The 14,938-nt window shown below is 28.9% G+C and overlaps 1 protein-coding gene across 2 annotated transcripts; it reads right to left on the bottom strand.

Moving 5' to 3' along the window:
- Positions 1-1,304: 1,304 nt before the first annotated feature.
- Positions 1,305-5,515, bottom strand: LOC107477906 (monocopper oxidase-like protein SKU5). Of its 2 annotated transcripts, XM_016097999.3 has the most exons (9): positions 5,253-5,515; positions 4,405-4,514; positions 4,048-4,318; positions 3,824-3,962; positions 3,290-3,650; positions 2,715-3,080; positions 2,549-2,627; positions 1,919-2,115; positions 1,306-1,629 (listed from the first exon to the last, which is right to left on the bottom strand). In XM_016097999.3, the coding sequence occupies exons 1-9, from the start codon at positions 5,394-5,396 to the stop codon at positions 1,500-1,502; spliced, it is 1,797 nt and encodes a 598-aa protein (XP_015953485.1). In that variant the 5' UTR covers positions 5,397-5,515; the 3' UTR covers positions 1,306-1,499. The 2 variants fall into 2 exon arrangements, with proteins under 2 accessions (XP_015953486.1, XP_015953485.1); XM_016098000.3 differs by lacking the exon at positions 5,253-5,515 and having other exon boundaries at positions 1,305-1,629; positions 4,048-4,329.
- Between the last annotated feature and the right edge of the window lie 9,423 nt (positions 5,516-14,938).

The raw sequence follows: 14,938 nt of genomic DNA, 5'->3' as shown, positions 1-14,938 counted from the left end.
TATTTTTCTTTAGATTACTCTATACTTTTTATATTCCCTTACTCTTTATTTTATATAGAATACTAGATAGTTTTAATGTTAATATTAGTTTTCTTTAATATGTATAAATTGAGTGATAAAACATAATTCATCCTCTTCTTTCATACTTATTTACTCCTCCTTATATTTTTCATATAAATCAACATTCACCTCATACCTCTTTTTTATCTCCTCTTTTTACAAAATATCATGCCACTTATTCTTTTTTCTTCATTCTTACTAATATTTTACACAAATATTTGAAGAATTTGGTTGATGATCACAACTCTTTATTTTAATTTGCTAAACATATGTATTAGGTAATAAATTTCTAAAACACTAGACTTTTATAATTTTTTACGGTTTCTTTTATCTTTGGTGTAATTGTATTCATTAGTTGTATCATCCATATATCATTTCTTTTTCTTTCAATAATTTATATTTTTTAATATCATTTAGTTGTAATATGTTGAAAATATATGATATTATCGTGAGTCACGAAAAATAAAATAAAAAAATTAAATGTTAATTTCAATTATATATCATGTCTTTTATAATTTTTTTAATTTTTTTATTTTTAGTCTAATTGTATTTATTAATTATATCATACATATATTACTTTTTTTCCTTTCAACTATTTATATTTTTTTTAATATCATTTAGTTGTAATATTATTGAAAATATATAATATTATCGTGAGTCATGAAAAATAAAATTAAAAAATTAAATATTAATTTTGACTATTGAAACATTATATTCAAAATTTTATTTCATCTAATAATTTTATATTTGTACTATGATACTTAAATATAATCTAAAAAAAATAAATAAAAATGACTACTTAGAAGAACAAAAATAAAGATAATAATATAAAATCAAATAAATAAATTTGAATGGAGTATTTTCATAATTTTATTTAAAGTCAAAATTATGTATAAATTTTTAATTATATAATATTAAATTTAAATTAATTTATACATTTTATACAGAATATATCCATTTTATTTTCGCGCATCGTGCAAGTCTAAATCTAGTTATTACTCAAACCATTTATCAAAAAATTAATATCCACTTGGACCCCTTTTTTAAATCTAAGGGTGAAATGAAAATGGAGGAATATCAGAACATGCCATAAGCTAAGTCAAATATGATCTAATGACAACACAACTGATGTCTAATAAAATGGTGTGTAACTAAAGTGATTTAGTCTCAAATAGAAAGGAAGAGTAAAGAAGGGAGTGGAATAAATCATTACATCTCAGTTTAAAGTACAAGAAGTTCAAATCCCTCAAACTTTATAAGAAAAGCATTCAGAAAAATTAAAAAAAAAAAAAGAAAACTTAAGACTATAATGGTGATTACAGTGGTGCAAGGAGTTTTCCCAAGATATAATACACTTAAAAATTTCCTTTTCGGTAGCAATGCCTATATAAATTTACTATCCTATTACCAAAAAAATGACCTTCACAATTGGAATTATGTTAAAGTACAACACTCCACATGCTAAAGAAGAAACTTTCAATTAGTACTAAGAGTAACAAGGCTAACATTACTCTAGAATTACTGCAGAAAGGTGATCCCATTGAGAAATCGAATTTGTGAGATTGCTCCCTGAATTTGAGAAACAAGAATTTGTTACTACTTATCCAAAGTAAATTACAACATATCAGCATGAAAGCCTTATGCATGGCACATATAATAAATCCTTGTAAGTGATCAAATATATGATATAGGAAGCAAATGGATTAACCCATGAGAAAGAAATAAAGAAAGATGAGAGAACTCAGAGAAGTGTGTTTATAAGGAAAAGAATCTTAAACCAAAGATTGAATTTTGTAAGTTAATTTTAACCTTGTAGGTACCAAAATAATGAAAAAGAAACCTTGATTTTCATTCTTACTTTTGAAGGGAGGAAAGTAAGCCACAGTATATTGCATTCTGAGGCAAAGAGCTCTCTGTATAATCAACCTCCGGGTTTACAACTTGTATATAAACTTCTTGACCAAGATACCAAGAATTGAGGTTCTCTGCACGAAGGTTCCAAATGCCAGCATTGTCAAGAGATACTAAAATGGCTGTCCAAGCACCAGGAAAGACCTACAAAATGTTAGGTAAAGCTGAGCAAGTCAAATTCACAAGAAAATCCTCTATATATGATTGAGGTGGTCTTTTACTTTTTGTTCATTATCAGCAATGCGGACTTCATGCATGCTGTCCAAATTTTTCCTCACTAGACCGTTGCTCGTGACTTGCTAAAAGAAAATATCTATGCTTTAAAAACCATTTTGTGCTTAAAATGTTGGGGTTGAATTGGTGTTGATTTTATATAATCGAATTCATTTGCTATATGATTGAGGAACGAAAGTAATATCTTTAAGAAACAAAATTGATGCTAACCTAGTATTTCAAAGGGAAGAGGCAGAATCTATGGCCATCCTCTATATGGAATTGGTTGTGACATAGCAGTAGTATAATATCCTAAGCTGATGCATGGAATGGGAGAATGATTTTGGGGTCAAGAAAGTAATACCTGCGTAGTGCTGCGAGCAACACCATCCCACTTGTTATAAGTACTTCTGCTATTTTCTGTCCATACTCCAAAATCCATGCTACAATTGAAATAATGAAATGAGTCATTTAATGTTCCTATTCCTAAAACAAAACTGCTAAACAAAATTTGAAGGCTAAAGTCTCACCCAACAACAAAGAATGCATAGCCATCCATATGGTAGGTCTGGACTGTAGTGTCATTGTTTTGAAAGATTATTTCCATAAAGCCTTTGAAAGTGCCATTAATCAGGGAGGTATCAACTTTGGGAGGCCTGTTCATGAATTTATTTGGAAAATCTAGTTTATACACCCCTAGAACTTTGAATTGTTGCGCAAGCTTCAGGGGCGTTGAAGGTGGTAAATACGATATGCCGTTAAGTGTAGTACGCCACTTTCCATTTATAAGCTCTGGAGGTCGATTAAGAATAACATACACATCTGTCACAGTAATATCACCATATCGGAAGGAACCTTGTGGGTTTGGACGTGCAGCTCCAGCAGAAACATTCCACCTACAGTACAGCACCATCAGAAACAAGATTGAACAATCAGTCCTATAATGTCCAACATCTTTGATTAAACTTTTCCATGCTAGCATCAAACTTAAGCATGTATCAAAGAGCAGGTTTCCAATGAATATAAGATTCTAAGGTTAGACCTTAGAGCAGTCTTTGAAAAACAAAAATGAATGGTAATGCTAAATATAAAAAAAAATGCTAACCTTATTGATCTTGCTTGATTCATAGAGAAAGAAGGATCGTCTTGACCTATAAGAGCGGGAAGAGGACCTGAAGCAGGTCCCTGAGAATTGGAGTAGTGCAAAATGGCAACTCCAGTAGCTCTATCCCACGATGTATTAACAAACCGAGGACTGGCAACAATATAGTAATCTGTGGTGGCATTTTGATCCATGGTAACTAAGAATGAATACGACTGACCCACATGAATATCCATGTTTTCATAGTTTTGCTGAACTGTGTAAGACCCCTCAGTCTCCACAAGAAGCAAGTTGTGATTTTGTATTCTGAAGTTCAAGCTTGTTGAGATACCAACATTATGAACCCTGAAGCGATATGTTTTCCCTGTGTTTCAGACATAATGGTAGACAGTTGATAGCGATTGAGTACAGCAGAAGCAAACATATGTTTTCACCTTTAAATTTTGACCACTCGGCTGCCAGTAGACAAATATATGCATAAAACTAGTCATATGAAAATGAGAAGTAGATGAAAACATGTACTTCCGAGATCCTTACCAGGTTCAACATTTATTATTTGGTAGGAAATTCCACCTGGGACAAGTGTGTCATCGTAGCGATAAGGACCAAATCCATTAATGAGAACTCCATCTGGGACTCCGAGATCAACCCCATTTTCCACATCCTTCCTGAGATCCTGTATCACCAAATGCATTGATCAATTGACTCAATTTCAATGAACAGATAAGATAACAAAAGGAAGTCACAGAAAGCAATCAGACCTTATGACTCCTAGTGTACCAGTCACTCAAAAGTATTGTGATATCTCCATCTGGGAACCCAAACGGAAGAGGAATAACTTCTCGGTTGTTTATGATAACTCCTCCATATCCTCCTGCTGCTTTCTGAAAGTTTAAGGAAGGGAAGTAGAAGAAACTCCCTATCTGATCTTTAACTTGAAACTGATATGTCCAATTCCAACCTGCCGGAATTGGACAACTAGTTCCTGAAACTCCATCTTGCCAAGAGTTTTTCCTATGTTGTACACCATTCCTGCACATTAACTACTCAACATGATCATAACCATCAATCATTACTAGTTATCATCATCACTATTTAAGAAAATACAATTTATCTACCATGTCAAAAGCAATGGTTCGTCAAGGTCATTCTTGACATTTACAACAACATTCCAGTTTGTGGTGGCGTTTAGAATTGGTCCTGGAAACTGCCCATTGATCCCAATTACCTGAAATAGGATTTGGTTTTGTCATACTATGAGTAGAGTAAGAGACAATGTAGTAACTCATTATTTAGTGAATATTAATCAAACATGTATATGCCACTAAATTCCACTAAACAAGAAAATAAGAAAATACACAAACAAACCACTTTTTCAGCAGCACTGGTTGGATACATGAACTAATTCTACTAAATTTACTTAATACAATCAGTAAAACAGCTGGATAATTTTAAATTCCGAAGGTGACAAAGTTTGTCCACAGTTGACATGGATTCTATGCTAGTCGGTGACATATCTTAAAGGTGAAAAATTTTGAAGGCCAGTTTTCAATAGTTTGTTGAATTATGGGGCTAGCTGGTACTCCTATCCACCCCCAAAAGATTTATGGCGATGACATTTAAAGGCACATTGTTAATAAAATTCACCATCCTCTTATCCGTTTGAGAAAACAGTAATTAACACTTAGCTTAGAAGCAAACAAGTGCATAGAAAGCATATAAACAACGAATTAAAGTATACAGCAAGTTGCCAAGTTCAATTCCTCAACTTTGTGATTTATGAAACAATTTTAGAGTTTATTACAACCCTTGCAGTGGCCTTAATTGCATCTATCACAGATTCACAGTGTTTTCCAAAAGCAAAAGAAAGCTATACATAATGTCGAATTTAACTCGGGAACTTGCAAAAGAGAGAATACATGATAACAGCACTTCAAATTTCTAGAGAAAGAGAAAACGAAGGAACCTTCTGTTTGACTCCAAGGGGGGAGGCTCCGATGTAGGAAACAGTCCAATCATAGAAAACAAAAGGGTCACCGGCAAAAGCAAGATATAACTGTAAGAAGCAGCATAGAAATAGCGTTGTGATAAAGGAAGAAGGTGATGGCATGGTGGCGCTGGGTGAATCTCGTTGTGGATATGGGTTTTCTGTCGAGAGAAAACGGGAACACGAATAGTAATAGAAATAACTGCAACTGGATTTACTCAATTAAGCAAAGTTGGCAACTTCTGTTAATCATCACATGGTAGGGAAGAGAGAGCCAGTGCAGACTCTTTTTGACTTACTAGTGCTGACGTGGGCCCCAATGTTTTTCTACTTTATCACTGTTCTAATAATATTTCTGTTTGATCTACATTAAGCTATGTTGGGGAGAGATTGGAACATAGAAATTGAAAGATAATGATTAAATTAAATTTTTATATTATACTTAGTATAAAATTAGTATTTTTATTTGTAATAATATTATGAAAATATAAATTTTTAAAAATTATAGTCTATTTTGTTTTGACAATATAGATTATGTATAATACAAAAGATTTATAAAATTAAATTATTTTTACAAAAAAAATCGTAAATTGATAAAAGTCTCTAACTAAGAAGACCAAAATATCTGTAGATAAAAAATTAAATAATAATATTTTTAGATATTATTTTTAAATAATTAATTTTTATACTTGCTATTTAAAAAAATATTTTTTCTCTCCATGTATATAAAAATATAATTAGATATTAGCATAAAAAAATTATACTGATAGTTATAAAATTAATTCAAAATTAATTTATTTAAAACAATTAAATCTTGATTCTAACTTTTATTTATAACATTAGTATTCTCTCCAAATTACATGTAATAAATATTTGAAAGAAGAGAAATAAAAATATAACTTAAAAATATAAGCAGTAAAAATTTAAAACAAAATAAAAAAACTAAAAAACTATGTATATAATAACAATAATAATATTTTTTATTTAAATTATATTATTTTGTTAATTTTGTTTTTCTGTAGGAGAGAAAGATAGAAAAAATAGAGAATGAGAAAAAAGAGAGAGAAAGATAAAGATGAAGAATGAGAGTGAGAGTGAGAGTTTGTTAATTTTAAAAGAAAAATTGTATTTTAATTGTAAAAAAATATCGGATAACATATTTTGATTTATCAAATTACTAACTTAAAATATAAATTATATATAAAGTAAAAATAGTAGAGAGAAATAAAAAAATGGAAAGAGGTAGATGAGACAATTTACTAATTTAGGAAGGGAGTTTATTAATTTTGATTATTAAGTTTATAATTAATTTTAACTCAATTTTTGGTAACTAAAATTTAAATAATTGAAATTATTAAATGCTAAATATTTTGTATCTAACCAATTTTATTTTCGTTATTGAAATTAAAAAAGATGAGTTGTTAATCAATTCTAAATTTAAATTTAGATTTGAGTAAGAAAATAAAAATATTTTAAATTTTATCTCACTAACTATAATTAATTTTAAAATAATAAATTATTTTGTACATCATATATAATGTAGGATAGTATGGTCATTTACTATTTTTTTAATAGTAAATATTATCAAATAAAATGATGTAAGAAATTAGAAAGAAATGTATTTATCAGTTAAAGAAATATTAATTTATTTTTCAATAGAATAAATTATATATTAAATAACAAAAGTTGTTATTGCTTTCTCTTCATACTTATAATACTCAACGATAGTATTTTGGTACATCATGTTACTAAGAAATATTAGTCGATCTAATAACTTTTGTAATGGCATAAATTTATAAATTTAAAAGTTTAAAAATCATTTCATAAAATGTAAAGTTTCAACAAGTAACAATGTTGATCATGTTATTTTGACTTCAAAAATGAATACGATACCAACAAATAAAATTATCCCAAGTAAATTTTAACAAAGACAAAAGTCTATAAGTATTGTTATTAATGAGAAACTATTTTAAAGACAAATACAATTTTTTTCTACGGATTTCCTAACTCGCCAAGTCGAGGACTAATCCATCACATATTGATGCTCTATTTATTAAAGGTCTACCGTTAACTAATGGATTGTTATACACACAAGGCAAGATTCGAGTTCCAAATATTTGTTTAAACAGACAAATGAGATGACCATTCAATCAATCCAAATTGATTAAAATAAATACTAATTATTTTTAAATTATAAAATATTTATAATAATAATTACTATATGTATTTTTCATTTAATCTTTTAATAAAAAATTATATAATTTTATGTGTTATCCCGTGCAGGCACGGAAACATATACTAGTTTTGGTTGTAAAATTAGTAAGGAGGATGGGAGAGTTCTTTAATTTTGGAGGAAAAGATTTAATTTCAATTACAATGAGATAGTGATATGTGGCACATTTTGGTTGTAAAATTAGTTAGGTGGAGAAGAGAATTTCTTAATTTTGGAGGAAAAGATTTGATTCTAATTGCAATGAAAAAGTGATCTGTGGCACATTTTGGTTGTAAAATTAGAGATATATATAATAGATTTTTATATGAAAAAGTCTAATTTTTATTAATAATTAATTTTAATATTTGTTATCTAAAGTTTAAAACATTTTAATATATATACTTTTACATTTAATTAGGTGTTAACTGTTAAGTCTGTTGCAAAATAGAAATAATTAGTTTTTATGCTTGCTATTTAAAAATAATATTTTTTCTCTTTATGTATATAAAAATATAATTAGATATTAGCATAAAAAAATTATACTAATGGTTGTAAAATTAACTCAAAATTATTATTTTTTAAATAATTGAATCTTGATTCTAACTTTTAATTATAACATTAGTATTCTCTCAAAATTATATGTAATAAATATTTGAAAGAAGAGAAATAAAAATATAGAAAAATAAAAATTAAAAAGATAAACGGTGAAAATTTAAAACTAAATAAAAAACTAAAAAACTATGTATATAATAACAATAATAATATTTTTATTTAAATTATATTATTTTGTTAATTTTGTTTTCTGTAGAAGAAAAAGATAGAAAAATAGAGAATGAGAGAAAAGAGAGAAAAAGATAAAGATAAAGATAAAGAATGAGAGTGAGAAAGATAAAGATAAAGAATTAGAATGAGAGTGAGAGTTTGTTAATTTTTGAAGAAAATTTTTTATTTTAATTGTAAAAAAAATATTGGATGACATATTTTGATTTGTTAAGTTATTAATATAAAATATAAATTATATATAGAGTAAAAATAGTAGAGAGAAATAAAAAATAGAAAGAGGTAGACGAGAGTATCATGTGACACATTTGATTATTAAATTAGATAGTAATATATGATACATAATATAGGTATATTTCAATTTCAATTTTAATGCAATTATAGAATGTCATGTTGCATATTTTGATTATCAAATTAGTAATTAATCATTGATATTGATAAAGATAATATAAAATAGATAGAGTGGTTGAAGGAATGAGAGAAATAGAGAAAGGAATAGGAAAGAGGAAAGAGGGAGGAAGGAAGAATTCTTTAATTTTAGAGGAAAAAATTTGATTTCAATTGCAATGAGGGAGTGACATGTGACACATTTTGGTTATAAAATTAGTAAGGAGGAGGAAAGAATTTTTTAATTTTGGACAGAAAGATTTAATTTCAATTACAATGAGAGAGTGACATGTGGCACATTTTGGTTGTAAAATTAATAGAGAAGAAGGAGAATTCCTTAATTTTGGAGGAAAAAATTTTATTCCAATTACAATGAAAAAGTGAGATGTAACATATTTTGACTCTAAATTAGAGATATATAATAAATATACATAATTAAATTATATTTTAGTATTTTATTTGATTTAAGATTAATAAAAAATAATTATTTGTATTCATAAATGTTGTAAATATTGACAAAAATATTTATTAAATAAAAAAATTAATATTATATTTATAAAAGATGAATTTTATGTAAAAAAAAAAGTATTTAAATTTTAATATTTTATTAATTTTTTAATAAATTTCTTAAATTATTTCCATCTTTTATATTTAGCGTTAACTCCGCTATCATCGCTTCTTCCTCAAATTATAAACCTTCACAAATTTTCTGTAGACATTACCCATTATAATCTCTTTCCTATACCTGCACTTACACTAACACCAGTACACCACCGTGTCCCATTATCTCCCTCCTCAAAAACGACCTAATCGCATTCCTTTCAAACTTCTGGATTGACAACTTTGGCCACTTCAATGCCACCATCACCAACCTTTCCCCTTCCCTCCGCTGCTTCGACCTCTAGCTCCTCGCTTACCAGAAGGTCATCACCGACGACATTGGCATCTACTTTTGCCGTTCCTTCATCCCTTCCTCCACCCTCAACAACCCCTTCTTCCTTTGTAACGTCGTCTTTGACTGTCGATTTCGATGGGATCAGCGTCTCAAGTTTTTCATCAAGTCTCTCAAATACACCACTGATTATGAATTCTTATCAAAGAGAAAAATCAAAGCCATATTAACCACCATATAACCGACCTTTTTCAAGACAAGATTGTTTAGGAAGTGCTGCTCATGATTTTAGAGCCAATATATGAAATGTGATTTGAGTACTCTTTTGAATGGAATGAAAGTTGGGATGGTAGTTGGTGCTGTGATGAGGCATATGAGGGATAAGTTTGTGGTTGATTTATGTGGTAATAAAAGACTATGAAAAATTGAAATTTGGAAAAACAGATATGGTGGTAGAGTTTTTTTTTTTTTGGTGACTCTATGGTGGTAGAGTTGAGATTGAAGATAAAGAACGGAGGTAATTTAAAAATTTTTATAAATATAACGTTAATTTTATTATTGGATGAATACTTTTGTGAACGTTCATAAAATATATTCGTACAAATGCTTATTTTTTCTAAATTAATATAAAGATTGAAATAAATTAAATTACTAAAATTTTTTTAATTAATTTAAAAAATAAAATGAAACGCACAACTTAACCATTTGGCCATCTCCTTCCTTCATTTTTTCCATTCTACTCAATAAAATTTATCATTAATCATTGTTATAAGATTCAAAGAAGTACAGAACAGAAATTCATTAATAACATAAGATAAATGATCTTAATCTTTAAATTATATATTGAAAATTCTACATCTAAACTAAGAATAAAAAATATAAAAAATTATAATAAAAAAATAAAATAATAAAAATAGATTCAACAACTTTGGACCAATTTAAGTGTAACCCATGTTGTCCCCAAACCTCCATTGAGCATAGGTACCACAAGCTTGTCCAAGAGACTCTACCTCAAAAGAGCCTGCAACAATTTTAGTTTAGGCAGCAAACACATTGATTAGTTACATCAGATTCAAATCAACCACTAAATTATATGAATCCCAAACCAATACTACCGGAAGCTTAGAAACATACAATAAAATGCAAGTAAAACAAATAAAATAGAAATAAATAGTGAAGACAAGAGAATAAAATCTACATAATCAAATAGAAATAGAAATAGAAAGAAAAGAGAATAAGCCAAAGCCGAGGAAGAGCAGAGAAGCCATACATAAACAACAGAAAAACGTAGAGGAGAATAAAGAAGAGAAAGATGTAACGGTGATTTACTTTTGTTATTGTGGCTGATAAACCATTATTTTATGATATATTTTGGACTAAATTGAGTGAGTTTTGTCGACTATTCTCACACTTATTCATCTAAATTGCATGTTTTTAAGTTTCCTTCCCAATTTTGTGTTATAATTGAAAACATGTTTTTTAGGCCTTAAAATTGTTAATTTTTTAATTCTTTTTTATTATCATTCGATGCCGTGATGTGTTTATGAAGTGTTTTCAGGTTTACAAGGCATGAATGACTTAAAGAATGAAGATGAAGCATGTTAAAGTAGAAGGAATACAAGAAACTAAAGAGTTGAGAAGCGATGAGCGACGCGCACGCATGACCGACACGTGCGCGTTACCTGGAGCGTCGTTCAGCGATACATACACATGACTGACGCGTCCGCGTGACCAGTGCAGAAGTTCAGCGACTCGTACGGGTGACAGAGCGTTAAGTGCTGCACTTAACAGGACTTGCTGGGGGCGATTTCTAGGCTGATTTGAACCCACTTTCAAGTCCAAAAACGCAGACTAAAGACAGTTGGAGATGAGACTGAGGGACTTCACTTTTACTTTAGTTTTAGTTTTTAGTTTTTGAATTCTAGCGGAGAAACTCCTACTTCTCTCTAAGGTTTGAGCATTCTTATTTTTATCTTTGAATTGGATCTTGAGAGAGTTGCTGCTACCTTCGTTCTTCATCATTTGTTCCTAGTTTCTTCTTTGACTCCTTTATTTACTCTTTTTCATTTGATTATTGAATTCATGTTTGGATCTTGTTACTTTTGAATCTTATTAATGCATTGAAGTATTTTTATGTTTAATTCTATTGCTTTGTTTGAGTCATGTTAATTATTGTTCGTACAAATTTTAATTTAATTAATTTTTCATAATTATTATGTCTTTTCTTTACTCTTATCATGTGTTTATGAAAATGACATTTATGTTAATGGAGTAGATCTTTCAACTTGGCTTGGGGTTGATTAATTGAAAACTCTTGAGTTGTGATACTCTAAGTGTTAATTTGTAGTTGGGAATTGTTGGCTAACTCGGTTTTTACCAACTTTAGTCCTTCCCCATGAAGTGACTCAGACTTGTGAGTCAGAGTTAGTGACAACCACTTGACTTTCCTTCAATTGTTAAAGGATAACTAAGTGGGAGCAATGAATCTTTACTATTATACTTGGAAAAGACAACAAAGATAGAAACTCCAGTTCTCTCCTCTAGTCAAGACCTTTTATTTCAAATACATATCACCTCTTGTTATTCATTCATTGCTTTAATTTCTAGTTATTTATTTTTTTCGTTTTCAAATTCAAAAAATATTCAGAAAAATTCTAACCAATAATTTGTATTCTGTGTCAACTTTTAGGAAAACGACCCGGAATTCTACTCCTAGTTATTTATTTTTAATTGTGACACATTCTAAATTGATAGTAAAATTTTTGTCGGTTAAGCACTTGCAACGCTATTTTTATCAGAAATTCTTAACCGACATTTTTTCACCCATCAATTTTTGACACCGTTCTCGAGGAGTTGCATATGTGTGGTAAATTATTGGTTGGTGTAAATATATTTTATTTATATAACTGTATTTTTTTAATAATATTTATTTGTGTTCTTTTCGTTTATTAATAGTATTTATTATTTATTTTTCTTAGTATATTTTATTGCCATGAGCTCTATGTTTCTTTCATTGAATGACGCGTTCATTACCGGATCCGAGCCTAGTTGCATTTGATCCTGAAATTGAATAAACTATTTCACATATTAGGCGGGCTCGGTGTCAGTTAGCCTCTGAAGGTGGTGATGGAGTTTCGCCCAATTCACCAGTCATATCTGAAGTTGAGTCTGAAGTGTCATTTGCGTAAGAAACTAATTCTTGTCCTACTAATTCCATTGACGTTTCTTCTATTGATTTAGGTGCAGATACTATGGCAGCTCCTAGAAGAATTACTCTCAAGGAAGCGGGAGCTCTGGATTTTACACTTCAACCATATCAAATGCGTCATCCGAATTTGACTGCTGATTTTAAACTGAAAACCGCATTGATCAATCTTCTTCCTAAATTCCATGGTTTACCCGCTCAAGAGCCTATCAAGCACTTCAGAGGCTTTCAAACAGTTTATTCAGCTACTAGGCGACATGGTGCGGATGAGACTGCAATTTGGTTATATGCCTTCATTTTCTCTTGAGAAAAATGCAAAAGAGTGGTTTTACACTCAACCCGAAGCTGTTGTTACTAATTGAGATTTGCTCATAAGAAAATTCTTAGACAAGTTCTTTCCAGTGGAGGTTACAGATAGACTGCGGAAGAAAATTTCTTGCATCATTCAAGGTAAATCAGAGACCCTCTATGAGTATTGGAAATGTCTCAGAAATCTCCTTGGCTCGTGTCCCCATCACATGATTGACCAGTTGGTGTTAATTAGCTACTTCTGCTAAGGCATGAAGTCTCAAGACAAGACCCTCTTGAATGCTGCGAGTAATGGCTCTTTGACAAAGTACAAGACGGCGACAAAAGCGTGACAACTGATCACCGATCTAGTTGAATCTACCTAAAATGCAAGGCAAAAGAATAATCATCCCAAGGTTATTGCGAAAAATAAAAAATAAAAAATTAATACATTAGATATTATTATTTACATACTAATATAATATATTATCGATTATTAAGTTTATAATTAATTTTTAACCCAATTTTTTGTAACTAAAATTTAAATTATTGAAATGATTAAATGCTGAATATTTTGCACATAACTAATTTTATTTTTATTATTGAAATTAAAAAAGAAGAATTGTTAATCAAATTTAAATTTAAATTTGAGTAAGAAAATAAAATTTTTTTTAAATTTTATTTTACTAACCAAAATTAATTTTAAAATAAGAAATTACTTTGTACATTATATTGTAAGATAATGTGGTCATTTACTATTTTTTAATGGTAAATATTGTCAAATAAAATGGTATAATAAATTAAAAGAAAATGTATTTATCAGTTTAAGAAATACTAATTTATTTTTTAATAGAATAAATTATAGGAAGAATTTTAAGTATACCAAGTATACTGATGTTCCAATCATTTTAACCATTGACCTTAATTATAAAAAATATATATAATATATATTTATTTAAATCAACCATTAAGGTTACTAAAACACCGGTATTTTGGGTGTATTTGAAAACTTTTCTAAATTATATATTGAATAACAAAAGTTGTTATTGGTTTCTCTTCACACTAACTAATACTCAATTATGATGTTTTAGTACAAGATATTACCAAGAAATATTAATCAATCTAATAACTTTTGTAATGACATAAGTTTATAAAGTTAAAAATTTAAAAATCATGTCATAAAATATGAATCTTTAACAAGTAACAATGTAGATCATATTATTTTGACTTCAAGAATAAATACGATACCAACAAATAAAATTATCCTAGGTAAATTTTAACAAAGACAAAAGTCCATAAGTATTGCTATTAATGAGAAATTAATCTATTTTAAAGATAAATACACTTTTTATCTACAGATTTTCTAATTCGGCAAACCGATGACTAATCCACCACTTATTGATATTCTATTTATTAAGGGTTTGAAGCTATTAATGGATTGTTACACATACAAGACAATATTCGAACTCCAAATACTTGTTTAAGTGGGCAAATCACAAATGAGATGATCATTCAACCAATTCAAATCGGTTAAGACAAATACTAATTATTTTTAATATTTTTTGTTTAATTTTTTAATAAAATTTTTTATATAATTTTATATATTATTTTGTGCAAAACACAGAAACATACACTAGTTAAGTGTAAAAATTAGATTTTTATATAATAGAATAAATAATAAATAAAATAATTGTTTTCCTGTATAGGCCCCCGCTTTCGTTCTGTTGTTTTGTCAAGGACTTTCAGGCCCAAATGGAAACCCAACGAAGCAAACAGAATTGTTTTCCACCCACTAACGACGTGCTCTCATTCTTCTGACGGATCTTCCATGCGCTGCGCGACTCAACTGCAGAGCCATCTCCTTCTGCTTTAGAAAATCTGTCCCTTGTCCTGCCTCTATT

This window comes from Arachis duranensis, chromosome 3 (assembly GCF_000817695.3).
Source record: "Arachis duranensis cultivar V14167 chromosome 3, aradu.V14167.gnm2.J7QH, whole genome shotgun sequence".
NCBI lineage: Eukaryota > Viridiplantae > Streptophyta > Magnoliopsida > Fabales > Fabaceae > Arachis > Arachis duranensis.
This window is presented reverse-complemented; position numbering and strand designations above follow the sequence as displayed.

Coding starts and splice junctions, on each gene's coding strand:
- LOC107477906 (XM_016097999.3), bottom strand. CDS start 5,396: ATGCCATCACCTTCTTCCTTTATCACAACGCTATTTCTATGCTGCTTC. Junction 4,319..4,404: donor GAACCATTGCTTTTGACATG/GTAGATAAATTG, acceptor GTTAATGTGCAG/GAATGGTGTACAACATAGGA. Junction 1,630..1,918: donor TTACTTTCCTCCCTTCAAAA/GTAAGAATGAAA, acceptor TCTCAAATTCAG/GGAGCAATCTCACAAATTCG.